Below are 17,117 nucleotides of genomic sequence, written 5' to 3' on the forward strand. Positions count from 1 at the left end.
GTATGGCTAGTGATAGCTCTTACTTATCCATAGAGCTGTCAGTCTCCTTACTGCATAATGCTTCAAAGGGTTTTCAGTTTAGCGGTAATTACAGAGTAAGTTTATGATTGGTACTTTGGTAGTCTGAGATAGAGAGGAAAGAAATATTTGGAGGGGAGGAGGTGGATACTTTTAAGTTGGTTTCTTTTTTAAATCCACTATTTGTGGGTCACTGATAAGATGATTATGGAGGTAGTGTCTGAGTTTCTGTAAATGAAATTCTTTGGTTCTGGAACTGAAGCCAGAATCCCCCCTTAAAAATCTTAGTCAGACTATTTAATCTTGAAGGATACAAATTATTTTCTTAAAACTGAAAATAATTGTATTCGATTTAAAGGGAGAGGTTTTATGGAAGTTTTGTTAGATTTAAAAAAAAAAAAAAAAGTTTTCCCTCAAATACTGACTCTGGTTTCTGTTTGGAATCAACTAACGTTTCTATATGAAGTTAACCTTAAACACTAAAAGATCTAAATGAAATCATAAATTGCCTTAGTAATGATAAATGCTTTTTGGATTCTGTAAGCAGTTAGTGCATAGAGAATGCTGTTGATTGCCAGATATTTTGTTGAGCATTCTTGAAAGCAGACAGTTGTCACGAAGAAAATCATGTCATGGCCTTTGAAATCAGATTCCTAAGGAGTACAATGGACTGGAAAATAGATCTCAGAGTAAATTTGGAGATCGAATTCTCTTAATTTTTGGTGTTACTTAGTATCTGCTCTATTTTCTTTTTAACTTTCTGGTTTGTATGCTTGCTTGCAGACGGAGATGTGCAGATGACATCAGTGATTCTACACCCTCTTGCTCATCTCCCTCGCTTAGCACATGTGATACGGAGGAAGGTGGTGAGAGCAGTGAGGACAGCGAGAGCACATCTCCAATAAGGTTGCTGTCGTTAGAGAATAGGGGAGGGATGAATCTCCTTCAAATGAATATTTAGCCATGTTTAAGTTTATCTAAATTTAACTGTGTAAGTTTATGTCAATTAATTAGGTCTTCTATATATTAATTAATGTCTTCTACATTTGCTTGGCATTACTATGAAAAACAAATCTTCGAGCTGCATCTTAAAGAAAAAGAAGCCTTATAACTTCTCCTTAATTCAAATCAGGACTTTTCGAGTGAAACTTCAGAAACAGGACCTAAAGAGAGTTCAGAGGGATCAGAAGAAAGTTGGAGGAAGTCAGGGAGATGCAATGCAGATAGATAGTGCGGTAAGTCTTAAACTAATCCTCGTGTCAGCGAGTGTTTCCAGTGATTATGGGAGATCTCAGTGTGCCAACTACAACTACCTTTGTTGATGGTTTTCTCTAAAGCAACTTCAAAAATTGCCCAGAATGTTTCCGTTGTGCTGAGATAATTTCTGATGAAACCTTGATCTAGGTTGCTGCTTTCTTTAACATACAAACTCTGTTGTGTTGCATTTCTCTTCAGATTGGATTTGAGAACGTGGGTGGTCTTTCCGAACACATCACAGCTTTGAAAGAGATGGTGATTTTCCCCCTCCTGTATCCAGAAGTTTTTCAGCGGTTCAATATTCAGCCCCCAAGGTAACTCATTAAAGTGGTAAATCGTAAGTCAGCTGTTTTCAGGAGAAAGTTCAATTAAGGTATCAATATGCTTCCATGCTTCAACATTTTTGGCAACGGTGAACGCTTGTTTTAGTAGTAGCAAAAAGTGGTTTCTTAAAAATGGATAGACTCCAGAATATTTGTAGGTTAAAAATATAAGCAACGTCTTAAAATTTTAAGTTTTACCATCTGGTGTTTTTAAAAAGTTGGGTTAGTTGGGTTGGAGTGGTTTTGTTCTCAGTTTTATGTGCAAGTCAGCTTGATTAGTTTGTAAGCAAGAAGGGATTATCTAGTGGAAGTCAATTGTAATACGTTGCCTGGAAGCCCCGTTGTTTTTCCTTCCTACTTATGCTTTTTTTTTTTTTTCCTTTGAGTGCTAAGGCATCACTTTTCCTTCCAGCTTTAGGCTTCCTCACTTGCCATCAGCAATAGATGGTCTGAGAGACCAAACCCAGTAACTTAATGCTTTTGAGAGGAGCATTAAATGCTTTACTATCAGATTCTGCATATTGTGAAAGCAAGAATACGCAGTTTATCGCTGAAGAATGAACTGGTGATTCACCATTCAGCCCATTCTCAGATTCTGTGCTGAAGTTTGCCCGTTTGGCTCCAGTTTGCTGTAATCACCCTGTTTGTCAGCAGTTTTGGAAGTGTCCTTCTGGGACAGTATGCTCTCTTTTGAAGGTTTTATACACTTGAGTTACCCCCTTACTCATTTCTTTGGGTGAAAAAAATGAATTTTCTTGTGAAACATAAAAACGCAGAACTTCTATCTGTTCTGACTCTACCCACGCTTCAGCTATTACTGCTGTCTTGTACATGCTGTGTTTTGGTTAGGAAAGACGTTTGTTCTAGAGACGATGGTTGTAGGAGGTATTCATGATGTTTTTTTTCCTATCTGGATCTTTTTTATTGCAGAGGCTGTCTTTTTCATGGCCCCCCAGGAACAGGGAAAACACTAGTTGCTCGTGCACTTGCCAGTGAATATAGCCGATGTGACAGAAAAATATCATTTTTTATGAGAAATGCTTCGGACTGCATGAGAAAATACGTGGGGGAATCAGAACGCCAACTTCGTGTGTTATTTGAACAGGTAAGGTTGAAATGTGCAGTGTATTCTGTCAGAGTTGAAAACATAATTTTCTGTGGTCAACGTTTTTAAGTAGAACTTGCTCTTTTTTTGTATTTTGTTAGTTTTTTTTTTCCCCACTGAAATGGAAATGCCAGTGTTTCTGCTGTGAATGTCAGCTGTAAGAACTACTGGAACGATTTGCTTCCTGTCACCCGGATACAGTGGGTTGACACAGACTGCTGTCTTCTGTTAGTCATGCCAGATACTCCAGTAGCTGTATCAGTAGAGGTCCCAGAGGCTAAAGGGAAAAATCTAGTTTAGATGACATTCCAACCATGATGTTTTTGTGCATTTTTCCTTTAAATAATGCTGTTTTACTCTGTGTTTTCATGCTAGGCCTATCAGATGCGACCTTCAATTATTTTCTTTGACGAGATAGATGGTCTTGCTCCTGTGCGCTCCAGTAAACAAGACCACATTTATAGGTATTACAGTTTTGCACCTACATAAAATCTGCTTGATCTTTGGGGAAGTTAAAAAAAAAAAAAAAAAAGATGATGACCTGTTTAATGTACTGTGAATGTGTTAATTTACACGTTCATTTATCCTGAAAACTTGTAACTCAATGCCAAAACAGGTGATTTTAAACGATAGCTGAAACCAATTTACTAAGCCTGGTATCAGCATGTGGTCTGTGTTAACTTCTATTTTTTATGCCTTAAAATGAGTCTTGTCCTTAAAGCTTCTCCTTTTTGACTACTCATGGAAGAAAGTCATGTGGAATGTAACAAAATTTACTGAACCAGTAAGTAAAAATTATATATTTCTATTAGTTCCATTGTTTCAACTCTTCTGACGCTTATGGATGGCATAGATAACAGAGGGGAGATTGTGGTAATTGGAGCTACCAACAGACTGGATTCTATAGATCCTGCTTTACGAAGACCAGGACGCTTTGACAGAGAGTTCCTCTTCAATTTGCCAAATAAAGAGGTGAGAACTTAAATTCAACGTTAGTGCTACCATGGCAAAGTCCAACTTTATAGGAAAAAAAACCTGACAACTTGAACAAGAGAGTGATATGCGGAGACACTGCGTTGTTCCGTGGAGGGCAAATCTGGTACTGGATATATATGGTGAGGATGATACCACCAAGTAGTTAGTTCTATAATCAAACCTTTCATTCCCAAGGTTGTACCTGTTTGCTTAATTATTTAGTCCACTTGGGCGCTTTCATCATGAAGTTGTGTTTTTGGTCTCAGTCCTTCACTTATGAATGAATAGGGGACGTGTTTGCATTTGATTGTGCCCCGGATCAGTGGTAGTAGTTTGAGTCACAATTATTTTCTTTATAGTAATTGTAGCAATTTGAAACATCGTGCCAGAAGTGCATTCTGTGAATTTACTGCCTGAAAAGCAAATGTGATGAAGTAATGAGACTGTCACAATGAAAGCTTGCTAAGTTTTAGAGAAGCTTTTTGGACAACAAAAAATGTTTCTGGATAAATTTTTCATTACAGTATTTTCCTCTGGGTCATTAGGTCTCGTAGTTTGGAAACTTGTTATTGAAGCTATAAATGCCTTTTCTTTCATTGTAGGTTCCTAGAACCTATGGTTCAGTGTAACAAGTAAGAAATGTTCAATTGCCTGGTTGAAAATGCAGAGTGTATATTAAATAACTGTAAAATACTTGAAAGTTGACCAAGTAAGAAAAGCGTATTAATAGATGAGGGGTTTTGAGGGAGGACTGTTTTTTGTTTGTTTGTTTGTTTGCTTTTTTGTTTGTTTGTTTCTTGTTGGTATTTTTAAGGAAAACTTGGGACAAGCTAAAATGCAATGATTTTGCTTCCAGGCTAGAAAAGAAATTTTCAAGATTCATACTCGTGACTGGACCCCTAAGCCACCGGACGTGTTGCTTGATGAACTAGCTGAGAAATGCATTGGTAAGACTGAAACCAAAATGGATTCTTGCTTGTGACCGAGTTGTAAAGAACCTTAGCTTGTACCAGGCAGTACCCAAGCTCTTGTGCCTTGCTGCACAACTAGTCAACGAGGCAGCTGGCACGCCTTCATAGCAATCAGAGTTAGATGCTTTCATCTATTTACTCTTTGTTGTTGTTCCTCTTGTTGTCTGAGAACATTAAATGTTCTGGGGCATCTTCCTCAAGAGTATAGTTTTTGATGAGGAGTCTGTTTCAGCTGCATAAGCGCAGGATATCAGGCAGTGAGCAACATGAAACTTCCCTGCAGAGTGATAGCACTTTGAATTCCCTGTTAACCTGTTTGGTTTTGGCATTACAAATTCTTTAAATGTTGCATGTTGTAAACCTGGGCCTTGACTGATGTAACGTTTGATTTTTGTTTTGTTAGGATACTGTGGTGCAGATATCAAATCCCTATGTACTGAAGCTGCTCTGTGCTCTCTGCGCCGATGCTATCCTCAGATTTATGCAAGTAGGGAGAAATTGCAACTAGACGTTAATTCTATTAAAATAAAAGCAAAGGACTTTTTCATGGCTATGAAGAAGGTTGTTCCAGCTTCAAACAGGATCGAGGTTTCACCCGTACAATCACTATCACCCATCTTCAAGCCACTTTTTAAAAGATCAGTAGAGAATATTTTACAAGTTGTGCAGAAGATCTTCCCGCATGCCCAGCTTGCGCTAAAGAAGGACCGACAGCAAGGTATAACCACAGCATCCACTTCTTCATAATTCTGCTAAAGCAAAAACTTGTGGTTTGTGCAATCAACTTAAACCTTTCAGACATAATGATGGTAGAATTTTATTATTTGCATGTGCATGTCTTTCTTTTGGGTATGTCTGGAATATAACGCATAGGTTTCATTCTGGATTCGAAACTGAAATGCCAAATGGAAGCTCTGAATGACTCAATACACAGCAAAGGACGATGCGTTCTCTACTGAAGCATCCTGCTTCTGACGGCAGCTAAGATAATTAGCATTTGTAGAGGTTGACTTGAGGTTTGTAGTATAAGGCACCTATTTTTCTTTAAAAAACAAAAACTTAGATATTTGGAGGGGAAGTATTTCTAGGTCAATGTTTCTAATTCCTTTCTGAAGAATGTCAGGACCAGGATACAAGTATAACTGGTCTAAGCTAAATATTGTTTTAGCTATCATCATTTTTAACCAGTCTCCTAATTTAAATGTTTGTGGATCGTACCATACACATGCACGTGAGATCAATTAGCATTGATACTTACTAGATGAATGGAATTCTGTGGCCATCACATCCTTAATCCCCGTGCTTTCATTGTGGGAACCTCCTCCAGAAAGAAATGGTCTTGTTTTTTGTGTTTTTTTTTTGCTATTTAGCAACTGCAGAAATTGTTCATAATCTCCTTTATTCTAAGGGGGAGAAAAAAAATCACCAGGAGTAGCGTACCGTATACGTACACATCAGTAGGACTTAGTACAGCTTTGTAGGGCCTTGTGCCATCTCCTTAGATCTGTGGTGGGATGAACTCTAGGAAATAGCTTTCAGTGTGTGCTTTCAAATGAAAAAGGGGTTTTGGCACTGATTTAGAAGCTGTATTAATATAAGAGAAAGAGACACGGGCTATTCAGGAAAGTTAACAAACCTCTTTTGCCTTTCAGACCATTTAAATCCTATTTTACAAGATGATATGTTCGACAGTGATGACGATGCATCCTTGGTTTCTGGAGATGAATTAAAAGATGGAATGCCTGACGGACCAGACAAAAAAGGCCTCTGTTTCAGCAGGTAAAGAAAGATAGATCCCTGTTATGTTTAAATTCTCAGGTCTGCTGAGTCTTTGTAAACAGTTCCAGCTGTTAAAAGTGTGAGGGGTAGTAGACGAAGGGGTAACATCAAGTCTGTGTGTTGAAGGGGTGCTTGGTATTCACAAGAAGAAAGGGTGAAGGGACTAAAGTTGTAATGAAGTTGCTCTGAATGACCAAATTGAAAAGCCCGGGCTTCTCTTCCTAAGCCAAAGTGATCTGTAGACTACCAGAACACGTTGACTTAATCCATGGCATTCTTTGAAAGACTCAAGACCACATAAATGTCCTGTCTGTCCTTTTAGCTAAAAATACCCCAACTTTATGAGTTTGTGTTGCCACCTTTTGCCCTTCTGTTTTCCAGGATTGTTAAACCAGTAGTGAATTATGTAGCAGAAAGAAAACTGAGAAATGTCTTGTTAAAACACCTTGAGAAAAATTTGAATGGTGTCTTTATTTGTTAAGCCACCAAGTTGTGTTAAATCTTTAGGTATTTTAGTATGGAAGTCATGCAAGCCCACAGTTGGAAAGTTAGATCATATTGTCGCAACTGGATCAGTTATTTTTCTCAGTTTCTATTGCTGAGATGTCCAGAAGATTTTCCGTGCTTCAGAGCAAGGCTAAGTCTCTAGCATCTTTGATTTAAGCCAGCAAAGGTACAGCCTGATTGTAGTGGGGAAACAAATGCTCCTCACAAATTAATTTCCTAGTAGTAAAGCAAGATAGCAGGGATATTAATTTGCAGTCTTGGCTTAGTAAAGAATAGGAAACATAAGGGAAGAAGATGAAAGAATTGGAATGACTGAATAACTTAACTGGAAATCTTACATGTATTTAATGTACCGCTGCCATTTGGATTATTTGGGGAGGGAAAAGAAAGTCTATAGGAAAATTACTTGGAACATGTGTGTGTCTATTCAGCACCTCATTTATAAACTTGTTTTCTTAACCCTTGTTCTAGGAGTGCTTTCTGCGAACCAACATCATGCCGGCCCCGTCTGCTAATAGTAGGAAAAGAAGGGTACAGCCAGGTTTCTTACGTGGCACCTGTGGTGTTACATGCTTTGGAGAAGTTTCCTGTTCACACCCTGGACCTTTCTGTTCTGCTTACAAACGTTGCACCGCCAGAAGAAATCTGCGGACAGGTACCTTTTTTCTTTTTCTTCTTATTGGATTCACTGACTGTATGTGAAAGATCAGTCGAGTTGCAAGTAAGGTGAGCAAAATTCATTGGTAATGGAGGTGGCCTTGTTTTAATGTGCTGGGATGTTTGCTTCTGTCTGAAAATCCCCTTTTCTTTTAGACAGAAGCACGAACAATCTGGATGTTGTACATGTCCACATTTTCCATACCCAATTTTACAGTGAGGATGTTGCTAGCAGCTCAGGAAGCTGGGCGGTGTTGCTAATAAACATCCCTTTGTGGAAAGAAATGCTGCTCATCTCCCTGGGATCCAGAAAGTAGTTCTCATTGCCTCCTAAGACTGTGTGCTCCCAGTAGATGGCTCTGTATCAGACTGCATGTCGGCTACTTTTTGTAGCCTTCTTTTAAATTATATTAGTAAGGCAACCAAGGTTTGGGGCTTCTGTTTGTTTTGTTTTCACACGAACATGCACAACTTGTGCTGTTGCAGTATGTGTAATGAAAGCATTAACATTCACAAAACACTTCATTTGCACGCTGATGTGGTTTTAACTAGAAAAAATGAACAGATTTGGTGTTTTTACTTTTAGGCAAGAAATCCGTTTTATTGTTTGGCATCACTACCTTAAAATATTTTTCCCTTTAGTGGAAACATTTGAGAGCCATCCAAGTAAGGACAGACATGTTACACGACTGAATACTGATGTGTCCCATAAGAGGGACATTTCCTTTTTTTGTGATGCGATGATTGTGGCTGTGGCCATATAGCTACGGTGTCTAGCCACTGCCTGAATATATCCTTCCCATCTTCTGACTAGAGTTCTCCGAATACTGATCATCTGAAAGGGTGCACAGAGAAATTCCTTATGTGAAAGGATGCTTGCCACTCTGTCCACGTAGTTTCATTTCATGGGGCAGTCAGATGGCTATGTAGCTATGTATTAACAGGTTATTCTACGTGTTTTAGTTTTCTTACCCAAGCTTTCCTTTTCACTAGCTGATCCGAAATGCTCAGAAGACAGCACCAAGCATAATTTATGTCCCAGATATCCATTTATGGTGGGACAACGCTGGACCTGCCTTGAAACTTACTTTTCTAACTCTACTACGTAACATTCCAGCATTTTTGCCAGTTTTGCTGCTTGCTACATCTGATGTATGTCACTTAGATCTTCCAGAAGAGGTATTTGTCAATACTTTTCTTACTATTTCTTCAGTTTCTTGTAATTTATGAATGCTTTCAGCATCAAAATGCTGTGCTTTGTTAAATGCATGCTGTTATTACTCAGGCACCCTAACAAATCTCTTAAAATTTGCTTAGAGAAAAAGAATACTGTGAAAGCATCTGCTTAAGGTCAAGCAAGTGACTTTCACCCCCTTCTCACGCATGCAAATAATAAATTAATACAATAATTCCGGTGGCTACAAAGTGGTTCAGTCAAGAATATGCAGTGCTTGAAATGACAAGAGGATGTCTTTACTGAAGAGATTTCTTCTGGCAGTCTGCCATTCCATGCTATGTTGGGTAAACTGCTAATAATGCAATTTAGTAGAGAATTGAAACACTTTGATTAAAAAAAAAAAAATCAGTTTCTTTCTTCATATAGGCCAAAGCTTTCCAAGCTGGAAAGCTGAGTTCCAATTTCTGCTAAAGTAACTTTGGAATCGAATTCTAGTTGTATTCCTAAATAAACTGTAGTAAAAGTACATGCAGAACTTCACTGACTTCTGAGAGTTTATATGAAGGGAAGGTGCCCAAAACAGGAACACGCTGTTCCCATTTGGATTATTTTGTCTCAGTTATTGGGGGAAGAGAACGGGTCTTACCCAGACGTGTTTATTATCAACTGCTTTGAAAGTGCTTGAGTTCCCACAGAAGTTTTTGTACAGGTTCTAAATTCCTTCTAAAATAAGTAGTGAAATTCCTTACCTACCTTTTAATACTAGAACTTGAAAATGGAGGAAGACGTGTAGAGGTACTAGCTACTTCAGACACCTTTTGATACAGAAATAAAAACTCAGCAAAAAGCCCGCACTTGTCTGCTGAAGCCTTTCTCTTCCCTCTATAGCCATAAAGGTTCTAACTAAAGGATGCAGCAAGGCAAGTAATAAATACAAAGGAAGCGATGTTGGATGTGGTGAAAGCCATTACTTTATCAGTGTAGCGTACAATCCCTTCACCGAGATTTAATTCTACAGGTGATTCTTAAAAGTGATATTTGAATTTGCCGTTCCAGCCTGTGAAAATGTAGCCTTTTAAGACCAGGAAGATAACTTTTTTCAGTTTGTGTTCTTCAGGTTATTGTTAATTTTAAAAGGTACTCGTCTTTTTGGAATAGCATATGAGTTTTTGTGGCCTTAAATCTGAAATGTTTTTCCTCCTTCTGCTTTAGATCCAAAAATTATTTAATAAGGAATTTGGAGAAGTTTTCAATCTTGAGTTGCCTGGTAGGGCAGAGAGAGCAGCTCTTTTTGAGGACCTAATTCTAAATCAAGTGGCTAAGCCTCCTGTAAAGAAAAGAGGTGAGGAGGATATAAGAAGTATATCTAAAACTTTACTACCTAAGTTACTAGCTCTTTGGGATTTGCTTTGGTGGTCATTTTCTGTCAGTAATTTGTCATATGCTTGTATTTGAGTACTGTAAATTGGCTAATTTTTCCTGATTAATTGAAGTTCATCGGACATTGGAAGTCGTGCCTGTAGCACCAGCAGCTGAGCCTCAGAAGCCACAAGAGGAAGAAGTAGGGATGCTGGAGGAGGAAGAGGAGGATACCTTGCGTGAACTTAGAATTTTCTTGAGGGACGTTACTCATAGACTTGCCACTGACAGACGTTTCAGGGAATTTGCAAAGCCCGTTGACCCACAGAAGGTAAACTAGTGCTGATCTGTGTGTGTGTCTGTAACTTCTCAGTGTTTGTATTTCTCAGCGTTTTGGGGAAGGTTCCGCTTTGTTTTTAGGGCTGCACTATTAGGATTTTGCAAGAAGCAGAGGCTTTTACTTCTGCTGACTCTCAAATGTCTCTTACCAGATTGTTCGCTGAAAGCCCTGGTTTCATTCTAAAAAGCCAGTCCAAATGCCAACACAGTTTGCTCGTGAAAAGGCTTTGATATGTAGGCATGTCACAGCACTGAAAAGCACAGAGATCTTTCCTTATAATTACAAACGGTATTTACAGGACTACTTTAATGAAGTCTAAAGCCCTTTATTGGACTGTCAGTTCCTGTGGGAACAGGAATAGGAGCAGCAGTTTGTAAAAATGAGTTTTGAGATCCTGTTCTCTGTTTCATCTGGAACTCCTCAATAAGAATCAGCCATAAGTGCAGTGTGTTTTCTTTTTCCTCCAGTTGGCTGCTTAGAGCCCTTTTTCTCCTTAATTGATTAGATAAGCCTAAACTAGGGGCATATATTTCAAAGACAGATGTAACTTGACTATACCTGTGGATTAGCAAAGTCCTCTTCATGTGGGCATCCACTGGCTTTTCTTCCCCTTTTCTCCTAGGTTCTTGAGCTGTGAAAAATCTAGCCAGATCCATATGTCCTCATCTGAACTAGTCCTTAGGCTCCTCTTATGGTCTGAGGGAAGAAATCAGCACCTCTGGGCCCAGTTATCTCATTCTAAAGTAGATGCCTGCACTGGGTACTTCACAGGTGCAATTCATGCACCTTTTCCTCAATGTCAACAACAAAGAGAATGTCGGATGGCTTACTCAGCTTTCACTGTTGTGATTTTCTGAAGCAAAGTGAAATGAATCTCCCACCCTCAGTGTTTCTTCTCTACCATGCACGTGCTTCTGACCTCCCTGCTTCTTGTTGTCCTCTCCTAGCAGCTCTAATGCCAGTTGAAAGAGCCCTTCCATTTTTGAGAAGCAAACTGGTTAATTTCAGCATCTTCTGATGCATCACAAATGTTCAGAGTTTTTAGGAAGTTGTTTATGTAAAGTTTTCAGAATAATTTTGGTAGACAGTGTGCAAGGTTAAGAAAACCTCTGAATGCTTGTATTTGATCTGCAGGTCCCTGACTATGCCACAAGGATTAAAGAGCCGATGGATCTTTCCACAGTTCTGACTAAAATTGACTCGCGCCAGTACCTCACTGCAGGAGACTATCTGAAGGACATCGATCTAATCTGTAACAATGCCTTAGAGTACTACCGGGATCAAAGATCTACAGGTGAGGATGTGCTTTTTAGCCCTAGTTTAAAAAATCTGTCAAACGTATAGATGGATAAATGCTGTGTGCAGACAATAGACTTCGGATGGATTAGATGATTTTGGACGTCCACAGAGAACATCACTTACCACATTGTAAATAATTTATCATTTTGCTACTTGGGCATGGAATTGTGATGTAAGTGTTCCCAAGGAACTAGTGCTTTTGTTCTAATTAACTTCTATGTTGTTACGCTGAAAATATTCACTGAGAGAACCTTTCAGAACCAACCTCTGAAGAAAGAGATTTTTTTCTGTGATCAAAACAGTTTCATTGGTTGGTAGACAACATTCAGTTAAAGTCTGTAAAATTTCAGATCGTCACAGAGCCTATGTTTTGCAAGACACTGCATATTCAATGGTGAGGAACGAAATGGAGACAGAGTTTGGACGACTTTGTGAACAAATTAAAGAATCTCGTGAGAAAAGAGGTACGTGCTTTAACGCTAAGGATTTTAAGACTTGTCTCTGCATTTGTAACTGAAAATGCACGACGAAGATCTTTGGTATCTATTCTTTATTGCAAGGTCGCACCTCTCCAGCGTGTGCTCCATGCAACAACTCCAAGTCACCACGGCAGAACCCTGCTCCTGAAGACAACAAACCAGATGAAGAGAGTAATGAAAATGAGGAGATGACAGCGGCACCTGTAGATGCCAGTACACCCATTTCTAATGGCAAGTTGCATTTTATTCAGCTGCTCTTGTCATTCCTACCTTCTCTGTTCTTGATGCGCAACAGGTGTCTCTGATGCCTGGCTCTTTATGCCAGAGGTATTTTGTTTTCAAATGTACTTCAAAATGGGAGAGAGAAATCCAGAGGTCATTCATTCAATATAGTTATGAATTAAAGTTCAAAGAAAGTTGGTTTACAATATAAAAACAAACAAACAAACCAACTTTGATGGCCCAATTGACATTTAGTCGCCCCTAAATTGCAAATTCTTGAGGTAAAAAACGTTGTGGATGGCAGTTTCTGAATACTTAACTAGTTTTTAATTATGCACAATGGTATTTTTACCCCCACTCCACCCCTCCCTTTCCCAAATGCTAAAATCCTAGCTACCTCATCCTGTGATTTCCAGTTGAAGGAGGGAAGTCTAACTAGTGAGAGTGGGAATTTTGCCATGGACTCCACCCATATCCTTTTGCAATACTATATGAATACTACGAATGTTGGGCAAAACCACAAAGTTTGTTTTTTCACAAAAGGTTTACCGAATCAGGAAGCATACGAGGTATAAGTCTTCCCGTTTTTTCTCCTTTGAATATTCCCTTAAAACTGTCTCATTAATTAAACTCTTCCAAACACGTATTCAGCTTTGGAAGTCTTCAGCTTGATACCAGACTCGAAGGAGAGCTTCTTTCCAGAGGCTTTTATGATGTTCATCTGTATTAGTTCATGTAGTAAGAGAGTGACTTTATCAAATAACCTCACGTTGTATTAATACTGCCCATCCAAAGTAAGAATCCTCAGCATGTAAAATCCTGAAAGTGACTGTTTAGTGAATGAAATTCCGTAGCTGTGTATGTGGTTTGTTTCTTGTTTTTAATCTTAATAGCAAACTGACCCCATGAACTTTCAACTCTTTTCTCAGCATATGTAGGGATATAGGCAGTGGTAGCTCAGTTCCTCTGTTTTCCTTATCAGTCGAGTAAGATGAAGATAATGGATTTTGAAGAAAGAATTCTTTCGGTTCTGTTTTGGATTATTTTTTTATGCTGTCTCTTTGTAGGTGCGTCAGAAAGAAAGCGCAGAAGGATCAACTGTGCGCGTGCTGCAGCAAAGAGAAGGAGGAGTTCTCAATTCGATAAAGAGAACAGAGTACCAACAGGTGACCAAAACGATAGTGCTGAAGAAGAGTTTGTGGAAAAACACGTTTCTGACATATGTCAAGTGAAACTTAACACTGAAAAGGAAAGCGCTAAGCTTTGTGGATATTCAACACCAAGATGGGGAACTATAGCTAATGAAAATCCAAGGTCAAATGGTAAGGGAGAAGTCCAATAAGAAGTCCTCATTCTTGGTGAGGAGGATTGCACTATTTATTAGCTTTAGCCTTCAATTTCACTCTGTTTTTTCTGTTACAGCTCTCAAAAATCATCACACAGTTTATTCCGTAATGATGTTGCTCCTCTAATTGTGCAAGTCAAGCCCACATGTTTGTGTAGGTGCTGGTGTTTTGATTCTAAAGTCTGTTTTTTTCTAATGGTACCTAACTGAAAGCCAGCAGTCACTGACAGTCACTGCCATTCTTTTATTGTACGAGGTGCTTTCCAATAACGAGCAGCTTAGGTGAAAAAGCTGCACTTCAAGATGCGTGGATCCAGAGTAACATGTGGAATAGGAGCTTTAAGCCCTAATGTTGTACTCTAAGATGTGTTCCCTAACCTGAATCGGCAACATGACTCTTTTTTTCCACTATTAACCTTTTCATGAGTGCTTTTTGTTTGTTTGTGGGTATTTCTGTTTGCTTTTTTTGTTGGTCTTAGTTTCTAATTTTTATGGAGCAGTGACTTTAGCTGGAAAGATGGGAGAAGCCAAGTATTTCTCAGTGAAGACGATAACAATTCTGTCTCTGTATTTGTAGAAAGAGACTGTTTTGCAGGTACAGGATACTTCACTGAGACTGTATTCTAGATAAACAGAAAACCTGACTGAAGAAATTTGTGTCCTTCCAGATTCCTGGGCATTTCAAGCAGTGACTCCTGAACGTTCTTGGGAAGAAGACCAGCAACAGACAAGGGATGAGAACACTGTAAAAGTTCCTACAGAGACAGACTACACAGTTATCGTGGATCGCTCTGAGCTCAAAGTATGTCTAATTTCAGCTTTTTTTTAATGCTCAAATAGGACATATTCCTGCGACATGTAGAATTGCAAATCAAGCCCATTGTTAACCAATACCAATTAAAACAATTAATTGGAAGGACATATAGATAGTGAAATAATTCAGCCTGTAATGCACTGTGACTGTTTAGTTTCCACAGCTCGTGTAGATTTCTGTAGGCTACCATTTGCTTCTGGTCATCTGTAGTTTAGGAGACAGATTCTTTGCCTAATCTTTAAGATAAAAGGCCTTGCTGAATTTTAAAATACCACACTGTCAACCTGCTAGTACCATTATGGATATCATTTTAATGATTCGTAATTCTTATGATGGGTTTGAGGGCTTTTATTTGGGGATTTTTTTTCATGCTTTGATATATTAAGAACCTGAAAAGGATCTTTATTTCTTGCAGTGATGATTTTAAACCTGAAGTTAGCAGATTGACGTAAACTAGCTAGCCATGGAGAAGTGACTACTGTTCTGAAATTCCTTGAAAGTGCAGTATTAGAATTTCTTATATTGTGTGTGTCTGTATATATACATGAGGGAGGCAGAGTTTGCTGATAAGATGATAAGCAGCATTATTTCCAGGGGGCAGTCGTATTTCCATTTGGTATGGCTGCTCCCTAAAGCCAAATACTCACAGGCTCACACAGCTAGTGGACAGCTGTGGCAGTGGAAGAAGGTGCTGCCACTAGCTTGTCCCTGTTGCTGTGCCAGAGATGATCACCTCTGCATCTTTGGTAATAGAAATGACTGTGTGAGAGAGAGGTGATTGCTACAAGCAGTCACTTTGCTATTTACCCACCCCTGAATTTAAAGGTAGGATTGAGCAAACGAATCCACCTTTGCTCTGGGCGTTTGAGCAATCTGTTCTGCCAGCAGAGTTGTGGGCATGGCACACGTGGGTAAAGGTAATCACCTAAGGGTGCTTCCTTTTCCAGCTGGCACAGCTGTATCTACAAGATCTGCAGCCTTTTTACAGTGCCCCGCGCTGCTGCAATGCTTCTCTAATGAACTGCAACAGTGGCTTTGCTGTGGCAGCAGCTGTCCTACAACGAGGATCGTGTCATTCCCTGCTGCTTTGGGAGCAGTCGACTTGCAATTACGACCATGGATGTGATAGATTGATTAGTAGTAAAGATTGTCTGAAATTTCAGCCTTTCCTTTCTCTGAACTATGAAAAATTAACTCATTTTCCCTGCTGAAATCTCATGGGATATTTAATCTGTTCTCTGAAGTGTCACACTTTATTTAATAGCGTAAGAAAAAGTAGGATGTCACTTGTATTGTTACTGTTCAACCTTCGAAAACATATAGAGTGTATTCAAAGGATCTTGTACTATTCTAAAGTTGTTGTTGTGCTCCATTGTTGTCTTCAGAAACTGTTACACTTTGTCACTAAGATAACGAAGAGATTGGACATGCATCACCTGGAAAAAGTGTATGGCGTCATTATTCAGTGCATTTACAATCATCGAGAAGACTACGACAAAACCGATTTGGTGGAGGTAATTTTTGTTTTGAATTCTAGCACTTTCTGTCACTGTTAGGCAGTATTTGTGTGTTCTGGTTATCGTGGTTGTTTAGCATTGCTCTTTACTGCTTATCTGTCTGTGCACAGACGACAACAACAGTACGACTTCTCCCTTTCAGTCTGGAAGACGTTTATCCATCTTGCAAAACCATTGTTATATTTGGCATAATTGTTGGCAGTTTCTGCAGGAAAAAGCTTGAACTTGAAGACAATGGGTCCACCCACACAGCCTTTTCAAAGCAGTTAACCTTAGTCTGTCAGTAGTTTTCCTTGAGAACCATTTTGGGAGCGGGAGGACTACGAAGGGAAGGTGCTTTTCTAAGTCTTTCACTTGCTCTCTCCCTCTACAGCCAGTCATGCACGGTGATAGCAGTTGTTCCATCCTTATAGAGAAATTTAAGTATATAACAAGAGTTTGAGACTTCTCTCTAGTCACACTCGAATCTCTTTTTAACTAATGCGCTTGAGCATCTGTCACTGGGGAGATTTCTGCCTGTGCCAGTTTTACACTGAATCAAATTCTCTGGTCTCTTCCTGTAAAAGATGATTTCTGAGTTGTCCAAACTCCTCAGAAATCTGCGTGAGGCGTCCATGGTCCAAGTCAGGTGTTCCCAGTATACGCTGGATATTCACTCTTCACATTGAAGATCCTTGAACCCATTTATCTTAGAGTTGCTTGTGCTTGAGAACAGATAAAATGTGTTGTGTCGATCAGTCTGCCTTAAAAAGAGAGTGCCTCTTTTTTTTAGGCACTGGTCATCTCGATCTCTTCTTCCACATCTGATAAAGAGTTAGAACGCACACTCTGTTCTGCCTGTGAGAGGATTATTTAGATTCAGGGAGGCCACTCCTGAAAAAAAAAATGAGATCTTTTAGCTCGAGAAGGGATTTATTTATGTTATCTCATGGCCTGTGAACTTTTGTAACTTAACATTTAATTGAAGTATTAG

The 17,117-nt window shown here is 39.1% G+C and overlaps 1 protein-coding gene across 5 annotated transcripts in view; it reads left to right on the top strand.

Annotated features, from left to right (window-relative positions):
• The window catches only part of ATAD2 (ATPase family AAA domain containing 2), a 29,525-nt gene that overhangs the window by 10,596 nt on the left and 1,812 nt on the right, over window positions 1-17,117 (top strand). For 2 of the 5 annotated variants that reach the window (XM_072034337.1, XM_072034336.1), the window contains exons 9-27: window positions 802-924; window positions 1,151-1,253; window positions 1,474-1,589; window positions 2,529-2,703; window positions 3,079-3,167; window positions 3,516-3,675; window positions 4,535-4,625; window positions 5,053-5,367; window positions 6,302-6,428; window positions 7,407-7,590; window positions 8,586-8,771; window positions 9,982-10,111; window positions 10,263-10,459; window positions 11,603-11,762; window positions 12,118-12,231; window positions 12,328-12,477; window positions 13,536-13,790; window positions 14,482-14,615; window positions 16,013-16,141. In XM_072034337.1, the coding sequence (XP_071890438.1) occupies window positions 802-924; window positions 1,151-1,253; window positions 1,474-1,589; window positions 2,529-2,703; window positions 3,079-3,167; window positions 3,516-3,675; window positions 4,535-4,625; window positions 5,053-5,367; window positions 6,302-6,428; window positions 7,407-7,590; window positions 8,586-8,771; window positions 9,982-10,111; window positions 10,263-10,459; window positions 11,603-11,762; window positions 12,118-12,231; window positions 12,328-12,477; window positions 13,536-13,790; window positions 14,482-14,615; window positions 16,013-16,141 (2,938 nt within the window). Of the gene's footprint in view, window positions 1-801; window positions 925-1,150; window positions 1,254-1,473; window positions 1,590-2,528; window positions 2,704-3,078; window positions 3,168-3,515; window positions 3,676-4,534; window positions 4,626-5,052; window positions 5,368-6,301; window positions 6,429-7,406; window positions 7,591-8,585; window positions 8,772-9,981; window positions 10,112-10,262; window positions 10,460-11,602; window positions 11,763-12,117; window positions 12,232-12,327; window positions 12,478-13,535; window positions 13,791-14,481; window positions 14,616-15,574; window positions 15,957-16,012; window positions 16,142-17,117 lie in introns of those variants that run through there. The other 3 variants (XM_072034335.1, XM_072034338.1, XM_072034334.1) reach the window with 3 other exon arrangements.

The sequence above is a fragment of the Anas platyrhynchos genome, chromosome 2, assembly GCF_047663525.1.
Source record: "Anas platyrhynchos isolate ZD024472 breed Pekin duck chromosome 2, IASCAAS_PekinDuck_T2T, whole genome shotgun sequence".
NCBI classification, from domain to species: domain Eukaryota; kingdom Metazoa; phylum Chordata; class Aves; order Anseriformes; family Anatidae; genus Anas; species Anas platyrhynchos.